Raw genomic sequence first — 21,789 nt, 5'->3', positions numbered from 1 at the left:
GTTTAAAAATGTATATATATATGTATGATCCTTTTTTTATAAATACACATAGGTGATAAATTTCCTAACTTTCATCCCAAGGCATATCTTTCTCCACCCCCAAATCAGATATTTTTCATGTGTGGAGGCAAAATTCTGAAGCATCCTCTGTCTGAACCTAGCTGGTAGTCTCTGTGCAGATGAAAATTTCTTGCAGTGAGAGCCTCAATGAGATCATAGGGGTTCGTTCAAACCAAGTGAAAAGTTGACCTTTTTTTTCCTTTTAGAATTGAGATTCATTCATGCACTTGTGCATATTCAACTCTTTCTGAAAAGCAGGAGGGGTGATTTGGTGGTGGCTTCCTTTAGTAGCTCCAGTAGTGGTCATGCAGTAGATGGAGTTAGGATAAGGGATAGTTCCTAGCCCTGGAGGTTCCTGACTCCTCGCACAAGTTTTTTTCTTAAGTGAATTCCTGGAGTAGACAGTAAGGAACTGCTCAGGGATTCAGTGTGGGGTAATGATTCTTATAACCTCTGTTAAAAAAAAAAAGAGTGGGATAATTGTGACCTATTGTAATTTCAGGTACAGGTAAGAAAGCACCTTGTTTTACAGACCTGGACGTTTCTCATGCGCATGTGTCTTGTGTGTAGTCTTCCAGTTGTTCTGTAGCTGCCGTCATTAGATGACTGTGATGCAGTGAAGTGTCATTGCTCTGACTTCAGCAGCAGAAAGTGAAAGCAGTAAGGAATGTCCCAACTTGCCCAGAGTCATCAGGGAAGTCTGTAGGCATGGCCTCATTGGCTTAAGCAGTCTGATTCAGAATGCCACCAAAAGTGGTTTGGTGCTTTGTTTCTGCTTTCCGTCCTTCATGGATTGTAGGGTCAGTGCATCTGTACAGACACTTTATGTTCTATAAAGGAGCTGGTGGGAAAAGCCCTGTTCTGTCTTTTCTGGCAGCAATGTCATCCTAAACAGGTTTCCTTTGATTATGAATCGCATCCTTGGCGGAGCACAACAGTGAGCTTGATGCTTTAAGGCTCTTGAAGTTGATATTGTGGTTTGGAAACTACGCTGCTTCTCTTGGTTCAGTACCTGTCTTATTTCAGTGCTCAGCTTGTTCCAGGATACAAAATCAGATGGGAAGAGGGGGTGATTTGTCACATTCCCAGCTGATCCCTGTTCAAGGCGAGGATCACTGAACGGCTCCAATTCTGGTTTGTGATGATGCTTTGATCTTTCAGGGCAGCATATTAAGGTAAGGGGGGATAGCAGTTGGGTTGTTTAATTATGCTAGGCTGAAACCTGGAGCTGCTCTTGAATTGCCAGGAGCTGTATGGCCATCTGTCATTGGGGTAACAACTTGTATTTGAAGGGGCAGCTGGCAGGGTTGAGGCTTGCTTCAGCTGGCAGACTTTTTTAATTTGCCACTACGTGTCAGTCAGAGCCCTTGTTTGTGAGTAAGGAAGAGAGTAGGGGCTGCCTTAATTGTTTGTGCAATTAATTTAAAATCCCGAGAGGAAAAGTGGGCATTTCTGCGAGAATAAATTAAATTCATATAATGTGCATTCTGTCTTCTTACAGGCTGCTTTTTGCAGTTCTAACATGTAACAATCATGACAGTTGTCAAGGCATAGGTGTATTTCTGGGCACACTGAGCCATACATATGGTGCAAGAAAATTGTATTCTTACTGAAAGTGTTATTTGTGAAAGCACAAAGACTGAAGCAGATACATTCAGACCCGACCTAGAGAAAGCATCATGTGAAAAATTCAGACATTGAGATGTTGCACTAGTTCTTAAGATAACTTTGTGATAGGATTTTTACAGGTTTCTGAGTAAGGGCGTGTGCCTTCTTACTGGTGCTAATCAGAGTGGGACATGTTGCTGTGAATCGAGAGGAAAAAGCACTGATGACTTCACTTGATGTGAGAATAACTGGGTAGCTTATGAAAGGTAACTGATGCACAATAGATAATTGGAGAACACTTCTCCCCATTTTTCTAGCTTGTCCAGAGGAGGACATGTCTATTAAAGGGAACACATCTAATGTTTTGCACCAGCACAAAGTCAATATACATTTTGTAGGTCTCAGAATCTATCTCAGGGTTGACTGCGTGTTTACAGTGTCTAGAAATAATTGGTGGGGCCCACAGGCTGAGTGTGGAGCCTTCTAAACACACAGTAGGACATGTCTGGAGCACCTCCTCCTTGGTGCATGTAACTCAGGGAGCAAATAGTCTGGAATCAAACCTTTTGTACAGCTGTCCACCTAAATCATGTCATTTGATAGGCAGAAGCAAATTTTTACAACTTTTTTTTTTTCTTTCAGGTGTAGTGGAAACATTTATCTTGAATGATTGCCTCAAGAATGCCCAGGAAATGAAAGTTAATTCTGTATTTTTTTCAGTCTGAAAAATGCAGTTGATATTTAAAAACAAAACAAAAAAATATTACAGTGAACTGAAGAAAAATAGCAGTTGTAATTACTGGAAAAGTTAGTGATAAACAATTCTTTTCCCATACTGGCAAAATTCAGTTCAGTTCCACTTTCAAAATGATTTTTAGTCCAATTGCTTCTAATAAATTACTCACCAGATGTATAGGCCAGCTTTTCAGATGCTCACATCCATGAGTTAGTTGCCTTGAAATTTTATCTTTGTATTTCCATACCATGATCCCTAAAAGATGTATTACCAACAGTTTTGTTGGCAAGCATGCTATCATGCATGAGGCTGTCCCACTGAGTGGGGCAGGGAAGAGGAAAAGCTGAGGAGTCCTGGTGTATTCCTATGGATTTTAAATGACATTTAACTTGTGTTTTATGTGCTGGCCTCTTGTCTCTGTCATTTATTGTGATGAGGGGGGAGAATTTGGTGATGGCACAACTCTTTTCTTTCCCCTCTTTTCATCCCCAGTCTTTTCTTTCCTGGGAATCTGGAGCTATTCAGTCTTTACAGTGAGCACAAGTTCACAGCAGGGTTTCACTTTGTAGAAGATGAAAAATTCATTTTGAACTGTTCTTTACTCAAGCATCTGCAGTTCTGTGTTTGGCTGCTAAGGGCATCAAAAAGAGGTTTTCTGTTTTGTTTTTGCTCTGTGTCTGTGTTGGTTATTTTGTTCCTGCATTGGTTCTAGAGGTCTTTAGCTTTGTATGATTCTCTTCCATGCTTGCCAGTTTCATAGAATCCCAGGATGGCTTGGATTGGAGGCAACCCTAAAACCCACCCAGCCCCAATGCCTGCCGTGGGCAGGGCTGCCCCCACCATGGCCCATCCAACCTGGCCTTGGGCACCTCCAGGGATGGGGCACCACAGCTCTGGGCAGCAGTGCCAGGGCCTCACCAACCTTTGACTAAAGAATTTCTTCCTAACATCTAATACAGAACTCCCTTTTTCTATTTTAAAGCCATTCTATCTTGTCCTATTCACTATCAGATCATGTAAAAAATTAGTCTTCCTCCTATTTATAAGCTCTCATCAAGTACTGGAAGGTCACACTGAGGTCAGCCAGAGCTGAACAAGCCCAGATCCCTCAACTTTTCTTCATAGGACAGGTGTTCCAACCCTCTGAACATCTCTGTGCCCTACCTTTGGACTTGCTTAAACAGCTCCACATCCTTCACAGCCCCAGGCTTGGGCACAGTCTCCAGATAGGTCTCAGGAGAGCAAAGCAGAGGAGGAAAATCACCTCTCTCTGCTGCCACCCATCTTTGGATGCTGCCCAGGATACAGTTGAGCTTCTGGGCTGCAGGTGCACACTGCTGCCTCACTTTCATAGCTGAAGGTTTTCAGGTCTGTAGCCACAGTCCATTGCTTCCTTTTCCTAAAGGAAAGCTACTCTCCTTTCTGTTTGTTTTATAAAAATGCAAAAGGTAGTTTTAAAACGCTTTCTTTAGCTTATAAATCTGCCTTAAAAATATGGGGACAGTACCTCTTGAGTGTGAAGTGTAATTAACACATTCTTTAAATCCTGTTATCTCGCAGCTCTTCACCTATTTTTTCATAGGAATGCTGACATTTTCTAATACATGGCACCACCATAGAGTGAATGATTCAAACAGAATATAGTTGCTAAAAAGTAGCAAGTTTCTGGTCTTTTTCCTCACTGCTGCTCTAGGTCTTGTTAGTGTAGTACTGTTTTGTGTGTGCTAAATTATACGTATACAACAGTTTACTGCTTGGCAGTAAAGCCAGTCTGAGCTCTAAATATAACGTTCCCTCTCCAAAGCTACATGGTTATAAACGTTTAATTGTTTTTTTTTTTCTCACTCTCATAACTGCTTTTAACTAGTGCATTTAATCCAGAAAATGTTGAATATGTTATTATGTTTTTCTTTGTACCAGATAGGAACCCCAATACATGTGAATTGCTGCTGTATATGTTTAATTAAAAGTAATGGATGTACATTGCTGAAAGGAATCGTCAGCCTCCCCCCTATATGCAAAGCCTGAAGTTACTGCTAGTACTAAATCCAGTGGTTGTAACCAGGCTTAAGGACTTTTTTTATGTTATCCTGAAGCATTTCTTATACTCTCAGTCTGCATATGTACCATTTCTGTTTAGTGTGAACTGCTGTGTTGCCTACAAATCAGTTAAGGCATTAGCATGATGTATAACTTCTACTTAACACCAGCAGAGCTTGATCGGATGAGGAAGCTGATGACAGGGGGAAGGTGTGGATAATAGTTTCTTCACCTGAAAATGTAGCAGAAGTGGGGGTTAATAAAATGGGGGTTAATACGTTTATACAGAGTAATTCCTCATCCTGACCCCCTATTCAGGAGAACTGGGGAGAACTTCTTCCTTACAGAACTTTATTTTTAATTGCTGTCTAATGTACTTTTAATTATTATACCCTAAACTCTGGCTATTTTTTTTTTTTCCAGTTTCCAACTAAGACCAGAGTACTCATGCAAGACATAATTCAGTTGCTTTTCCATAGGAGGCTGTCACATCACTCGTATTGCTGGTGGATTCCTTTCAGTGTTCTGGGCTTCTGCATTGTCTGCCGTCTCCTCATGCAGTAACTTGCATTGCTGTCACTGTTGCCTGTGTAGTAGCTGTCTTACTTGTGGTGTATGGTATGTTGCTACTCTGATAATAAAAAGTAGGTGGCAATTTTTGCGTATTCTGTGTGTGTCAGGCAGAAGAACTTCTGGGCAAAAGAAAAGGGCTTTTTTTCCTGCTGTGTCGGAAGAGACCAGCCTGAGAATGGAAGGAGATGTAGGTTTGTACTTTAGCAATTAAGGATGGCTGGGGTCGAGGACAACCAAACGTAAGTGTCCTTACTCAGTGTGGATGCCCTTCAGCCTCTTTGGGGCCTTAAAAGAGAGCAGCTGAATGCAGGCAATTCAGCCTCAGAGAAGTCTGCTTTGTGGTCAAAACACAGAGGCAGCTCATTTGTTGGGTGCACTTCGAATGGAGATTTGAAGGGAACTTGAAGAGAAAAAGGCAGCAAAGATATCTGCAGTGTTTTGTATGGTTACTGATGTGGAGGATAAGTGTGCTGAGCTTCTGTGAGTAGGAATTGAAGGCAGTGAATGTTAGAAACTTCTGGATATACTCTAGAATATTTTTCTTCTCTGCCTGAATTATCAAAAAAGCAAGTCCTGGCTGAAGAGGTGGCGTATACTGAAGGATTGTGCTGTGAAGTCTTCAGACTCTGAGTGCCTTATGACTTAAACTTTTAAAGAATATTTGGGGAAAACAACTGCAGCAGGTCAATTTGTGTACAGCTCAGCGCACACTTGAGTCTTCTTTCGCTGCCTTCTTTTTTTCCCTGCAAGTGAAATTTGTAGTCAGAAACACTGAAATTCAAACTTAACAGAAATTTTGTTTGATCATCTTATATGTATTAATAGATATTTTTTCTATATGATTGATATCTAATAACAGCAGATTTCTAAAACAAATAGCAACTCTTCTCACACTTTCTGTTACAGTGTGTGAGGACAAGGTAAGCAAAAAATGAAGGAAGTGTATCAAAAGGAAAATGGCGGTGTGGAATTCATCGTTATTCATCCTGGGGCGGTGAGAACAAAAATAATGGCCTGGAAAGGGATTTACAGCTCTCGCTGAATTAATGCTAGCCATCTCTCCTTTTTAGTTGCTCTAAAAGCTAGCAAGTTTTTAGAGGCAGAATTTCCTACCAAGATACTGTTTTTTGAGCTTGGAAATGAGAAACCCAGTAACCAGCTAACCATAAGACAGCTAACTCTCTTGGTGTATTTATGACACCTGGAGTATAGGACACATGTTGATATATGGAGGGAAAAGATTCCTGTAGAAAACTTCAGGATTAATTCAGAGTTGTGAGGCCTGTTGCATTGTGAAGGCTAATGTTTTGAAGATTTATCCTTAAAAGTCAGTTCTAATAGCTGCTCTACACAGAAAAGTTACATCTGAACTAATGTGACTTGAATAAATGCACTGGTATTTTTACTGTTTGTTTGTTTATTCTACTGTTACAGAACAGAAACAGGTTTTTTTTTAAAGTCAATATTGCTTGTGAATAAACATCTTGAGAATTCAAGCTGACAGAATACATTTTTAGTCAATATTTAGTGACTGTTAAACATTAATATATCAAAGATGTCTAATATTCTGTGTTGTCAAACAAAATATAATAGAAAACACTGCAAATCTCATTGTACATGTGGTAAAATATCCTTGATAGATAGCAGAACATTTACATTATACCCATTCTGCTACTGGGAAAACAAAAACAATGAGTAGAAGTCAAGGGATACTATTCTAGATGGTGTGTAATTAACAGTTGATGAGTTTTGTGAGCCTCCTGTACTAAGGTTGAATTCTGCAGGACTCTCAGAATTATAGATGGCTTGGGTCAGAAGGGACCTTAATTATTGTGTAGTTATAGAAGTCTGACTAAAATATACAGTTAATTTGTAGATGCTTTGTAGAGGTTTTCTTTTTGAAAGAGTTGGACACTCTAGCAAGGCTTCGTTTGAGGCAACTGTCAGTGAAAATCTCTTTGTCTATAGAAGTGATGATTAACGTAGGATTGGAGCTGAATTGTTGGCATTGACCAGTGTTCTCTGAAGCACTGCAGTTCTCCAAGATCAAAACACGCAGGAAAAGTTGAAAGGACAATGGCAAGATGAAGTAGGCCCTGGCACTTCTCTGCATTTAAGATTAGCATCTATGTAAGAAATGCATCCCTGTTTATTGACAGAGATCTCAAACTTCCATCAATGAAAGATGGAACCTCCTGCGGGTCCTTTCAGAGCCTGAGTAGCTTTGGGGTTTTTTTGTTTGTTGGTTTTTCCTGGAAATGTTTCTGAAAGTGTCTTTTTCCAGAAATGTTCCTCTACACTTTTAAGGAGCACCTCAGGTATCTCTTGGAGGAAATACGTCTCTACAGCAATTTGTTTCATTTACTCGTTCACTTCTGCTTGTGACTGCACACTTCCAGCCACAATAATGTTTTTCCAGAATGTTCCTGTAGGTACTTGAGTGCATCAGTCTGCTGCCGGTGTCGGTTGTGCTGATTAACTGGAAGTGAGGATTCATTCTATTGTAGCTCTGGCTCTGGCCTGTTTCCTATCCTTTGCCAGTAGCAGAGATCCACACAGCACTGGCAAGAAATAAATCACTGACTGTCAGGTGTTACACATCAAAGATTGAATCCTCTTTGAGTGATCATCAAATCAGGCTACTTAGTTTTAATCATAGTTTGACAGATACACAGTAATTTTTATGCTCCTTTCTTGTTAGTTTACATCAGTGGTGGGCTATGCTCTGACATGTAGCAGGTGAAGGTAGGGGAAAATGCTGTCAGATAGCTACTGTACAGTGATGAGGTTCTTCAAGATGTAATCCATATTTCCAAGTAGCCTTCTATTCTTGCTGTCCAGAAACTTCACCTTTTGCAGGTTTTGAATAATGCCTGCTTGTCCAGCCCTTGAGAGCACAGAGAAACCATGGGATGTGTGTGCTCTTGACAAACTTAACTGCTATCCATATACCTTTTGTGGGGGGTTGTAAGTTTCTGAAACACACGTATTGCTTGTGTGACATCAGGATGCTTTCGTTATCTTGCAGAGGAATAGCGGCTGTTCTGTTAAAATTTCAATTATGGATTAATGACCACAATTGTTTCTGCATAGTTTGCAAGTCCAGTAAAGAAAAATGAGTTACTTGTAGTTAATGAAATGAAGGACTTCTGGTGCTGAATTGCTCTCCTAAGCTTTGGCAGAGAGTAAATTAATTCAGATCTAATGTTGGAAGCTGGTGTCCAGTAGATCCTTCTTTCTTGTCACCAGCAGTTTTCAGCAGTATTTAAATTCAAAGGCATTCAAATAAAACACCTATTCTACTCCCATTGTATAGCAGTGATGTTAGAAGGAAGCAGCAGTTGAAAGAATGTAAGTTGCAGTGTCTTTTAAAACCTTCTTGGCAGACATCTGGGAAACATTAATCATTCATATGCTCGTGAATCAAGTAAAGCATCTTGAGATGGCAGTTCTGAATTGGCTCTGTCAGTTTCAGGCAAGTCATTGAGAACAGGGTTTTTAACCAATGTGGCCATCCTTCCAGATTGCTTATGGCCATCTCTTTTCTCTGTTAGCAAGCTAGCAGGGAAAAAGAGAAATGAACATTGTTCATGTAATCACAGAACTGCACGGTCAGCATGCCGGTATATGCTTGTGTGGAGGGGGTGGAAGGCTCAATTAATTAGTGTGCTTATCTTCTGCTGTTCCAGTTGTGCTTGTGAACCTGTCTACAAAGCTCATCAGGGTAAGCTTGGGTTTCCCTCCCTGCTATGTCTGTAGTGACTAACATGGCTGTCTCTCTAGGTGTTCTTACAAATGAGTAACAGTGGAACAGTTGAGTAGTTTGCAGGTGTGTCAGGTTGGTAAGTAAGGAACGAGTGAGACTGTGACAGGATCACTCAATGAACGAAGCTGAAACTAGGGTGATGATTACCAAGACTGACAGAAAATAGGGCAAAGAAAATAAATTTAATTCACTGGTGTTATATAACCATCTTAGTGCAGCCTGTAGTTTCATTAGTTTGAGAACATACCTTGTAAGGGAGAGCTATTGCATGTGGTTTCACTTTTAGCAAATTGACTGTAATTTAGAACAGAGGTGTAGGAGATTGAATATATTATTATGCTGTTTTTCTAGCTGGTATGGATCTTAGTTGTGGGGTTTTTTCAGTGTGTTCCAGCATACTTGAATTTACAGTTGTGAAGGTCATGACTGCCAGCCAGCAGTGTGCCCTTGTGGCCAGGAAAGCTGACAGTATCCTTGGGTGCATCTTTTTTGCCAGCAGGGTGAGGGAGGTGATCATCCTTCTCTGCTGTGCTCTGGTTGAACCCACATCTGGAATGCTGTGTCCAGTTCTAGGCTCCCCTTCTGAAGAAAGGAAGAGAACTTCTGGAACTTCTGGAGAGAGTCCGTAAAGGGACATGAAGATGACTGGGAGCCCAGAGCATCTCCTGTAGGAGAGTGGTTGCCTGACTGTTCAGTGCATGAAAGTCAAGCGATGATTTAATTGCCCTGTGATGGTGACCTCTCTCTTCACTAACTACATGGCCATGCTCCTAACAAGCTGTCAGAGAGAGCTGTGTGATATTGAGACAACAGTTTTCTTGTTAGGTACTTTGATTTGGTCATTCATGTCAGGATGCTGGGATAACTCTGAGTGGCAAGAGCTAGCTTTGGCTGAGGTTTTTACAGACTTGCAGAGAGGAGAAGGGAATACAGAGGTGCTGAAGTTTGCTTCAGATTCTCAGAATGGTTTAGATTGGAAGGGTCCTCTGCAGGCCATGTGCTCTGGCCCATGGACTAGCAGGGCCATCCAGAGCAGGGTGCCCAGACCCATGTCCTGGTGGCTGTTGAAGACCATCAAGGAGGAGACTGCGCAGCCTATCTGGGAAGGCTGTGCCAGTGCTGTCACCCACACAGTAAAGAAGCATCTCATTATGTTCAGATGAAATTCTGTTCATTTATTTGTTTGTAAAATCCTTCCAGTGCCTTCATGTTTTCTCCCCTTACTTTTGGACATAAGATAAGGTTTTTATTTTTGATTTTTCAGATAATTATCTATTTTGAAGGACAAACCATTCAAATCTTACCTGTAAGATTCTGTCACACAAAACTTACCAGAAGGCTTTTTAGCCATTCACCTGTTTTGCAGCATGGTGTTCCTTTCTGATTTAATACTCTTTATTCCTGCAGCCTTTTAAGGGTATAGTTGGATGACCTAAAAACAACAGTAAATTAAGAGTTGGAGCCCTCCTCTACTGAGGTATTGCGACTGACCAAACCAGTTAGTTGATGCACCAGGCAGAATTATTTTGGTGAAGTGTGAAGTAGATCAGTGAGCTTGGAACTGCTCCTAGGCCGTATACGTGACTTTTTCTATGATGTATTTTTGTATATATAATCAGAATTGTTTGGAGAAGAATGCTCAGCAGCTGTGCACATGCAAAGAGCAGCGTTTCCAAGCTCCATGTATTTGTTCAGCACTTACTGTTCCTGAAAAAGTAAAACAGGATCAAGCGGCACAGGCTTGTGGAACACTTGGAAATATGGGAGGGAGCAGGAAAAGGGGAGTCAGCACTTGTAGGACGGAGGAGTCCCAGTGAGGCAGCTGCCATGGGGACTCATGATATCTTTTAATATTATCATTAATTTTCCAGATAAACTGTTCCGTCACAAAAGCATTCAGAAATGCACATACAGTCAGACAAAGGGTTTAATGATTCACTTTTTCCTGCATGTGTTTAGTCCATTAAATTGCCAGAGTATCTTGTCCTCTAATTACCATGCTTTGTGTATGTGCCAGAGAGAAAATACGCAATGCAGATCGATAGTGATGGTACTATCCAGACATGACAGGAGATGTTGTGTATTGAGGTGCACAGTTTTCTCGATAAAATGTGTTGTAAAATGGGTGAACTCCCAGAACTGCGCAAGTTAAGCAGAATGGAAAGCTGGGTGCAAAAGAATGAGCAGCTGTTTAACAAGAAGCAAAGTTCAGGATTCTGCTGTGGTTATACACAGGGACTGGGTTGAAAAGGCAGCGGAGGAAAGAAAACCAACGTGGTGAAAACTTCCAGCAGTTACTTCTGGATGTCTTAGACAGTGTGGAAAGATTGGTAGTTGTGTTCTGCTCTGTGACTTATGCTTGCTGTCAGGTAACCAAGCTTATGACTTCATCATCTCTCTTAATGCTGTTAAGAGTAAATTTGAAGTACAGATTACAAACACCTCTCATCTTCAAATAAAAAAATCTGCAGTTGAAGCTGTTGGCAATTATTACTTTCTTCATCAGATCATGTTTCTGTATTGCTTACTAAAAGAGAGCTTTGGCCACATTGAGACCACAGGAAAAACAGTTTCTCCAAGATATTGTCAGTAGTGATACATAGTTCATCTAAATACAGGGCATCACCTGCAAAGCTCTAAACTTGGGAGAATTCATTGTGAACACATCTCAATTTGAAAACTTAATTGAAGCCGCCTCTTCACTTTTACTTCACATTTTATTTTTAAATAAATCAGTAATTAGCTGCCAAAAAAACCCACAATAAATGTTAAATGCACTTTGACTTTTACCTCTTGCACCTCTTCCACGCATGTATGCACATAAAGTAGCAGTTATGGCTGCTGGTGTTTTGGTTTGGTTAGTTTTGGTTTTTGCTGGTTTTGTCTCTGAAATGTTGTGAGTACTTTGTAGTTACAGCTACTTCAGTAGCTGCTGTAGTGACTGTAGGGTTGAGGTGCTCGGGGATCCTTGTCCCACAGAGCAAGGAAGAGGAAATCCTCTCTGTACTGCAGCTTCCTTGAGCATCAAATACATAACTTTGTTTCTAGCTTTCCTGACACTTGTGGATGGAAGGCAGACCATAATGCTCATCTAATTTGTATTTACATAATTGCTGCTGTTTTAAAACCAAATAGAGAACCTTTTTAGTCTTATCTCCTGGAGTAGAAGGCTTGAATACGGCTGGTGGTTCTATACAATTTGCTTTCTTAAGAACTGTTGGCCATTCTTCCTGCAGTACTTGTTATTGATGGTAGTTTTTCATTTTTACTGTCACTAACAAAATCAGAAGTGTCCAACTACAGTGGTATTTTATAATTTGGTGTTAACTTTGATAACCCATCCTAAGAACATAACGTGCTAACAAGTAAGTAATTACTAACAAGGAATTTTCTTTCCAAGCCCTGATGTTGCTTAGTTTTGTTGCAGTTCCCCATGTTGTTTTTACGCAGTCATTTCCCTGCAGCTAAACAGAGCCATGCTTTCCTGCTCTTGTCAGGCACTTTGGAGTTTGTAATTCAAGTAATAGAATGCTAGGAAAGGCATTTTGAAAAGTTTTGAGTAAATAGTGATCAGATTCGTGTGACTCAGAGCAAGTCTTCAAAAAAATGCAGGATCGTTCCAAACTATGTTAAATGCAACATGCTTTTGATAGAGCCAAGGCTAAATGAGGCTTGCTTTGTTTTTGTTATTGTTGCTGTCTTAATCATCATCAAATGGCCTTTTTTAAAGTCAGATTACAAGTAAATACCCCTGCAGTAGAGATTCTGTTTTGCTCAATGCAAAACACCAAAACACCAGTACTTTATGGGGATTCTTGCTTCGATTTCCTCCCACTACCTACCTCTCTTCTTCTCCTCCTTGTTCTGTAGTGTTTTTAGGTTTTCAGCACACTGTTTCTTGTCAGGCTGTTCAAATGCCAGTAGTTTGTAATTCTCCATTTCCACCATGACATTCAAAGTAGCATGAATGTTGATGGTGGTACTTGGGCTGTGGGTAAGGGAGAAGGAAGCAGTGCATGTGTTTAATATCACTGTAATGATGAGTTAGGAGAAACAGTCAGAAGAGATAGCAGAACATGTACTCGAACTTTTGCAGTTCACAGTTAATTTTTTTTAGTGACGTGCTGTTGGGTATCCAAAACCATGGGTATTAATCTCTCTCAAAGTGTCCTTTTTTCCCTCCCTGCTATGTCAAGGTTACCGGGTCTGAGTCCATGTGGAGACCCTTTGCTTCCTCCTGGACCAATGGTTTTAGGTAAATGGCAACTGCAGCCAAATACAACTTAGAAACTTCTTGTGGTGGGCGGTATGTGATTGTACCAGTAGGGATTGAAAGAAAAAAAAAAAAAGGTTTTGTAGCCTTCAGAAACAAAACAATCCAGCAGACTACATGAAAATGTTATCTGGGATCTATAAAAACCCATTAATCAAAATGTGCTGTTTTCATGGTGGTCCTGTTTTCCTACTGTAACATTAAATTATACAGAGTGCTTATGTTGATGGCTAATTTTGCTTTTTCTTCCTTTACTGTAACATAATTGTAAGGTACAGACAGAAAGGAATGACAGCTCAAACCAGTAAGCTTTAAACACTAGCGGTCTGCTTTTTCTTCCTGCTTAGAGAGGTAAACACCGTGCTGGCTGTGCCCATCTCATCTCCAGCACACAGGAAGAGCTGTCTGGTCTTTCATCTCACTTGCCTTTTAACTTTGTTGTCACAGTCATATACAATTCTGGGCCAATCACTTCCCAATTTAAGTATTCTTCTTTCTAGTCTTAAATGGATGAGATTGACCTGTAGATTCTTAAACAGAGCCCAAACTTGCATTGTCGCTGGCCATTTTCTATTCTGTTTAATGTTTTAACTATGAAGAGACATATTGATGCTCAAAAGAAATCTTTTGTGGAAGGAGACCTTCTCAGTCACCCTTGGCTGCTGGTCTGCACAGTCTGAGGGTAGTTAGATACCTAGCCCTAGGGAAATTTCTGCAGCAAGCTTCTCCAGATATGTGTAGAATTTCTATAATAATTATTAATGAGTCCCAGAACACTCCTTGATTTGCATGTAATCTGTTGTCTTAACTCCACCTATTAGTCTAACAAATTCTGAAATATTTCAGCTTACGTCTTGAATTAATTTTCCTATTTCTTGGCTTGTTTGCTGCTGCAAGACAGATTGATGACTGCCCTTAGTTGTCATGGTAGGCATCTCAGAAACTTTTATTTTACAGAATCTTAGGAAATTGCTAGTTCAGTATATCACTGCTCCTTGACGTAACTGGGTTCCTTCTGAGCCAATGTATTGATAGATGTCAGTCAGTTCTGATAGAGTCCCAGCAGGGCAGATGGCTCTGCATGGCAAGCATTTCTCAATCTGCTGCTGGGGGTAGCAGCAGGGGATTTTGCCACCACCCCTCCCAGCATTACAGCAGTGCTGTGCAGACGTGGTTCGTGGCAAAGAGATCTGTGGGAGGCTTTCATTTCCTGAAAGTTGGGTGAAATGATTGTGCCCTGAGATTATGCTCTATGGGAGTTATGCTTGAATAGTTGCAATAGTGATGGTCATAATGCGATTCCTAGCGATGTGGATTATTTTATTACACATAAACTTTCCTGTCATTTCAAGGGGAGACTGATTTCTTTAGCTTCCTGTGCACTGCAAGAGAATCTCTGCAAATGGATCGGTTAGAGGCTCTAGAGAGCTTGAGATTGCAGATGTAGATAACCTCAAGTAAAATCTCTGCACTCTCACTGAATTGCTCACTCCTGTACTGTGTTTTCCCCCACTTTTTTTGTTTTTAAGATATCAGAAACAGACACACAAAACCCACCTGACATACGTTCTTTAGCGTTGCTAAGGAGAGTTATTTATAAACTCCTAATTCATTCTTTGTAGTTTATGGTTATCATTAATATCCAGATTTTGTGTGATTAAAGAATGTGACCTTTCTGCTTAATAGATCAGCTATGCTATGCTTATTGGGAATAATATATTGTCTCATATGCCTCCTGTTTGTTTTAGATCTCCTGGTTGAGATGCCTTTTCCTCAGAAGGTAGGAATTTTCTTGAGAGGAAGATGAGGAGGAAAGGTTTGGTTTTGCTGGTGTTTAGGTGCATTGAAGCACAGCCAGAAGCTAAAATATGGTGGTTGATCAGAACAGTTGCTGTGGTCAGCTGTAATGCAGAATAAAACACACGAACTTCTTTCAGTGTGTTTTTGGGATGCCTTTATTCTTGTCACTGGCTGTGCTGTTTTTAATGAGTTGAAAGTTGCTGTGTTTAAGCTGAAGAGGAGGATGACCTTCTCGACTGGTAGCAATGTAATGAGGATGGGCTTCTAAGTACCCTTCTTATGTAGTGCTTAAACACTGCATTCTTGCACCCTTAAAATCTACTTGGTCAGCTTTTTCCCTGTACCATCAAGGAACTGTGCAGCAAGGCCACAGCCTTGAAAGTATTGCTTTGTTAACGAGGAATGCATCCAAAAAAGGATCCTTGTCTCTTCTCAAAGAAAGCTTAGAGCAGGAGTCAAGCTGCCTATGAAGCTGGAGAGGAACTCCTTAATAAAATAATTGTAAAGCAGCCACCTGGAGTTCTGTTTATTACTTTGATGTAATGCTGTTATCAGCTGGGGAAACATACAGAGGAATAACATTATCTTACTCTGGTCTGTTGGTACTATTGTTTGAAACCTGCCAGGGCTGATTATTAGAGCTGCTAGTTCTAAGAAAGCTTTCCTCCCTTTTCTAAAATGAGTTATCCAACAAGCAGTTCAAGTATGCAGGCACCTGTGCAGTTATTCTGTGTGTCTAATAAAAATACACATGATAATGTATTTGTTTTTCACTTTTCTTTAATTGGGTGCTAGTATAATGGCAAGAGTGGCGGGACGTTTTCTGGAAAGAAACCAGAGTTTTGAATCAGATCCTTGTTAACACTTTCTGCTCCTGCCTTCTGAAAAGGAAATATTCATCGTAGTATTGAGTGGGTTTTTAAGTTAGTGTCCACACATGGCTTTGTGGTAGATGGTTTTAGACTATGAATTCCCTTGTGGACGAGGCTGGGATGTGAATAGCTGCTCATGACTGTCCATAAGTTTTAAAGAAGTACAGCTGGGGACAAGCTTTGGGCTTGCAGCCAGTTTCTTTCCCTGTTGTCAACTTTCACTTTGCCTGCTTAGTGCCAGTTCTAAGAACTTAAGTTTTTGCCTTGTGTATATAAGCTGTATTTTAATATTCAGCATTTTGATAGTGCTAACTTGACCTCACAGACCTTTGTCAGAATGCTTTCCTTTTCATCTGATTTGGGTGACCTACATAAGGATTGATGTAATGAGCTTCACTATGAGCTGAGTTGGAGAAAAGATTGGATTCTTAGATAAGTTAATTTTCATTGCATCCAAAGAACAGAAGAAATATTCTGAGTCTTAAGTACTCTGTATAGTTATCATCTTCCTTGTGGTTAAAAAAAGTAAATTAAAATAGATGTCTTGTAGAGCACAAGCTTTTGAGCAAATAAAAATAGAGTTGAGCATCAATCCGATCTATTCTTACACTTTTTAGGTCATCATGTTATCTTACACTGCATGACCTAATTCCAAAGAGTAATAAGCTGTCTCATTTGATTATTGATGTTTAAAACCTTAAAATGTAAATTCCAAAAATAATTTTTTTGCTTTATGCGAGTACCAAGAATTTCAGTTCTCATACAGAAATAATTATCTTCATATACAACAAATTCCACATGTGAACACACTAAGACTTGTTTATCAAATAGACTGTTACAATAAGCTTTGGGTAGTGTTAGAGAAGAAGATATCAGTGGTTTATTATCAGCTTAGAAATTGTGTGAATGCTTGAAGTATCCTAGCAGTCAGTAGTGGTTGTTTTGTCTAGTTGTGGTTTTCCAGAAGGCAGAATCACTTTATTCTGTATGTTCAGTCTGATCTTTCTAGAGTCCTTCTGAAAGCATGCAGTCTTTGACTTAGGTTTGTTACCACTACAGACTGGTGCCTGCAACTCAGAATGGAGATATCTGAATCTTTTTCTTGCTTCCAGTTCCGAACAGCCTTGTCTCCTGTCAGAGAGTAAGGTCCTTGTTCACCTGTGCCATCAGAACCTTAGAAAAGTGCCACCTCTATAGTTTTATCTGTGTGAGTAAAGTTGCTTTGAATACTGCTTGGAAAGTACTGAAGGATTTGGATAATGATAATTAAAACACACCACCGTGTTTATCAGAGTCTTTGTTTTAGGGCTACTGGTAGCTGTGAACTCATTTACTTCTTAGTTCAACATTTTCTTTTACCGTTAAACATAAAATGAAGAGGGAAGAATGCATACATCTTCCAGAGCTTGACCACGGAAGACCATAAAATGCTCTTGCCGTTGTGATGTTAGGTCTTGCTTCAATGAATAACTTCTTGCAGTTGGACTCGATGACCCCTGTAGGTTCTTTCTAAATGAATGATTCTGTTCTGTCTTTGCACTTTGTTTTCCTCAGTTGTTGAGATTTTTTTATTGTGGTATTCCCAGCTAGTGGCTTTCTCTTTGAAGATGAGTTAAATATTCAGACATCTCCTGAATGAACGTGGTCTCCTCTGCATTCTCCACTCCGAACTACAGACTACATGGATCTGCAATGTATAACATAAACTAAGCCTTAAGTGCTGCCCTGAACTGGTGGGAAAGGTCCATGGATGTTTTTGCTTTGTTTTGTTTTTCTCTCAGGTAAGGAGTAGAATGTACCTTACACATATGCAGTCATTTCTTACTTGCTACTGTATCTGCTCATAAAAGAATGTGACATTTCTTTGGAAGGGTTTGCAAGGACATGAGATGAGTTCCTGTTGTGCTGCTGAAACATACAGCCATTTAACAGCTCGCTCCCAGACTGTTTTTATTGAAAGAAAAATGGTGGTGGTTTCTCCTTTTTTTTTTTTTTTGTAGTGCTGATAATTTGTTACTGAGATGTTCATGTTTTTGTAACTATTGTAAGTGCCAACACAGAACTACAGCCGTGTAGTTCTATTCTCTAGATAGTTTATTTCTGTCCTTTTTTGCGTTTTTTTCTTCCTTTTCTATTCCCTTAAGCTTTACTTTTCCTTTCTTAGGCATTGCGGTTCTAGGCAGTGAAAAGTGGTGAGGGCTATCATCTCAACGGGTTGGCAGCATATCTTCCTATGTGTTTTATGGGCACAGGTTTTGACCCTTTAATTTGAAAAGCAATAATTTCAAATAAAATATTTCTATCTTCTTACATAATACAACTCATATAAAGCATTGCAAGTAAATGTTTGAGAACAGACGCAGCTTTTTTAATCTCTTATGCCACAAATGTATTGACTTAAAATTTTGACAGCATCTGGGAGTCATTTCAGCAGGTGTTGTATGAGAGCATTAATATTACACACATGCTCCCCTGAATTTGTTTAATGGCTTTTATCAGGCAAACGCTTCTACCATCAGCAGACATTGATAATGCCTTTTATTTTTGTTAGTAGATGCAGTAGCCAGCCCAGGACTGTTGCACTTCAGTTGGTTTTCTCAAAATGTTTTGGAGGCATTGAGACTGTCATTTTTTCTTTCCTTAAAACAGGGCTGCGTTTATGTGAGTGTTTCTAGGGGAGAATTTTCAGAATGCTTGCTTAGCACAGAAGGTTTCCAGGCAAAATTATGAGTGTTGTCATGTTACTCCTTTAGGGAGAGGTAACATCAGTGCTCCTGCCCTGCTCCTGGGCCTTGCTGCTCACATCCATGCTTCCCTCAGGTGCCCTCCTTGCTAGCCAGATAGAAGAAAGAGATTTTAATTCTTCCAGTGCCTGCTGTGAAGTGTGAGTGAATGAGTGCATCTCTTAATGTCATCTGTGCTAGGAAGGTGATCTTGGAGCAGGACTCTTGCCATCCTTCTAAATCTGCTGTGAAAAAAATGAGTACGATTCCTTTCTGCTTAGCCAGTCTCTCCGTGTTTCAGCCAAACTGACCTTTACTTCCACGCTACCCCCACAGACTTCTGTCTTCTTTGCAGTGGTAATATGTTATATGTTCAGCAGCTTCTGCTGGTTTTCTTTTAAGAACCCAATTGGGGTTTTCCCATTGCCCTTTTCATCGCCTACGGAGAGATCAAACCACTGCGCTTTGATTTTTTTTTTTCTTTTGCTTATTATATTTTTCCTGTGTTCTATGGGGCAGTTTTGAACTATTGTATTTACTACGAAGAACAAGAAAAAAATATTGCTGTTCTGACATGCCCACATTCACTGTGAAATGAGAAGAGGCTTAAGATGCTCGAAATCCCTAAGTACCAGGGATCAGCAACAGAATTAATAATTACTCTATTCGACTGTAGACAAGGAAATATGGGTGTGAATTTAGAGGCATGCAGTGTTTGAGCACACTCCGGTGCCACAGTTTGGTTGTGAGGGAGCCTTGCTCTGGGCTGCTGCAAGGCCCGCTTCAGAGCCACAGCTCCCCGCCATGGCTGTGTGAAGGGAAACTGGGAGCTCTTCTCTCGTAGGCTTTCTCTTCCCGCTTCTGATGCCTTGTGGTTTGCTTGACGACAATATTTTCTGTCAGAGGTGTCACAAACACGTAAAATTCCATGGCTGAATCCTGGGGGTGCGGTCAGTCACCTAGTAAGGCATCAACAGCCTCCAGTGGGAGCACGATGCCAGAGCTGTGCTGGCCGTGCCATGGGGACATACACTGCAGGTCATGCATTGGTATTTCTCTGTGTAATGGATAAGCAATCCTTCAGAGACAGAGAAGTCCTGCAGTGCTAGTGGGTCTGTCAAGTAAGTAACGGGGGGGGCAGAGGGTGAGTAAGCTGATCTGGCTTAACTTAGGAGTTTTGTTATTTTAAAAAATGTTGAAGGTTTCACTCACTGCGCTCAATTCATGTTGCTGCAAGCAAAAAGGCGGAGTTGGAAAAGAGCAAGAAGGCTCTGAGATAACTTCTTCTTCAGACTGTTGTTGGTTAGGCGTCACTAGCATAGCAGCTTGGGCTATGACAGGGTGCATAAACCTACATAAATGCAATTCTCTTATAATGTATGTTTGGGGAAAAAAAGCGCATGAGATTATTATCTGGAAATGTAAAGAAAGAATAGTTTTAGAACTTTTTGTGTTATGAGCATGGACTGTCTTAATACTTGAAGGATGCAGACTATGTGTTTTTGCTATGGTGGTTTTGTTTAGTTATGTCTTTTCGTGCTAATACATTCAAGAAGACTTATTATTCTTATAATACTTATTCTACAGTATTGCTTTTCTGGCCATCACTTGTACATTATGTTTTATCCAGTTCAAAAATGAAAAAGCATTAAAACAAAAAATAAGTCTGATTTTTTTCCTGTACAGTTATGTGTCTGCAGAAAGTACAGCTTTTACTTTAGCAGAAAACAAGGCTTTGATTTATTTATTTTCTTGAAGACTTTTGTGTTGGTCTTTGTTAAATTACTGTAATTGCATTATGAAATCCTAGTTGTAGGATGTCTAACGATAAACAGTTCCTTTATTTGCTGGATATGTTGCATAATTAAAAATACATATAATTTTACATATAGGAATCAAATGTAGTAAATGAATATCTTAAAATGGTATCACACTTTCTGCATTTCCTCCCCTCTTTAAAGCTACTTCATGTTCTGTCTTCTTATTCCATTATACCAAAGGATTTGTATACTGAAGTATTCCTGAAATATTTTGGAAAAATCTGCCATGAGTTTTGAAGTAAATGCCATATTTTCTAAGGGTTTTCTTAATAACCTCTGTTTAATAGCAAAGCTCCAGTGGTCCTTGTTACAATAGTTTTACAGAGGTAAAAAGCTTGAGCTAATAGGGTAATAAAATTAATATAGTGAATAACATCTGCAAATAAAGTGAAACCCTTTTTTAATCACTTTTCTTAAAAAAAAGAACAACTTGTGGTGTAGCTGCTATGTATGTGTGTTGAACAGAGGTTAATTCATTTCTGCTTTTAATGTGCTTCTTAATGTGGACGCAGCATTCATAAAACTACGTTTCATCAAATATTCCCTGTGCTTTAGCACTTTCCCCACCCTTGCCTGACTGGGTGCATTTATCTGAGAATCTGTGGTTTTTATGGTATAAAAAACACCCTACAATTCTAACTTACAAACTTTTGTTGTTATTGACAGATGATGATGTACCTGCAGATATGGTTGCAGAAGAATCAGGTCCTGGTGCACAAAACAGTCCATACCAACTTCGCAGAAAAACTCTTCTACCTAAAAGAACAGCTTGCCCTACAAAGAACAGTATGGAGGTAACTTGGTTTGGTTTCAACTGTGAAGTAGTAATTGTCTCAGAATAGACAGCGTTTTCTGTAACTTACCTAGTGACCAAATTAATTCTGATTTATTTTGTTAAAGGGTGCCTCCACTTCAGCTACTGAAAACTTTGGTCACCGAGCTAAACGTGCCAGAGTATCTGGAAAATCCCAGGATTTATCAGGTAATAACTGTGCAAAGATTAAGGGGCAGAATACATCTTTGATACCCGCCCCCCTCCCCAACTGCTTTGCTCTTTTCTCCAACTGAGAAACTTCAGTAAAAGGACAACTAGAAGCTTGTTCTGACCTTGAGATTTTGAACTCTGGTTTCAGTCTGACTTTAGAATCTGGTCCCTAGTACAGATTTTTATTTCAAACCTTCCATTTTACATCCCCTCCTACATGCTGTCGTTCCCTCTTTGAATTTCTGTAACCATTTAAGAATCATTTAACCATAGGTTTGTGTACTTGAAATGACCAAAACCAAACATCAGCTTGTAATTTTAATTCCAGTTTCATTTCCCACTCTGATACTGAGAGCATGGTGCAAAGACTTACTATCATAAGCTCAATTTCTCTCAACAGTTTGTGATTTTCCTTCAAGGTTGTTCTCTTCTGATACATTTTTCATGATGCTCTTACTGACCTCCCTACTTTATTGACGTGGGTAATTTTGTATAAAATCCTCACACCACACCTGACACTTAAAAGGGAATTT

General features: G+C 39.9%; 1 protein-coding gene across 2 annotated transcripts in view; it reads left to right on the top strand.

Annotated features, from left to right (window-relative positions):
* Window positions 1-21,789, top strand: part of FBXO11 (F-box protein 11) — a 65,155-nt gene that overhangs the window by 11,674 nt on the left and 31,692 nt on the right. For both annotated transcript variants that reach the window (XM_052682154.1, XM_052682143.1), the window contains exons 2-3: window positions 20,938-21,065; window positions 21,172-21,253. In XM_052682154.1, coding sequence (XP_052538114.1) covers window positions 20,938-21,065; window positions 21,172-21,253 — 210 coding nt within the window. The remainder of the gene's footprint in view (window positions 1-20,937; window positions 21,066-21,171; window positions 21,254-21,789) is intronic.

The sequence above is a fragment of the Tympanuchus pallidicinctus genome, unplaced genomic scaffold (assembly GCF_026119805.1).
Source record: "Tympanuchus pallidicinctus isolate F22 unplaced genomic scaffold, pur_lepc_1.0 scaffold1, whole genome shotgun sequence".
NCBI classification, from domain to species: domain Eukaryota; kingdom Metazoa; phylum Chordata; class Aves; order Galliformes; family Phasianidae; genus Tympanuchus; species Tympanuchus pallidicinctus.
Note: the sequence above shows the minus strand (reverse complement) of the source record. Positions and strands in the feature narration are given on the sequence as shown.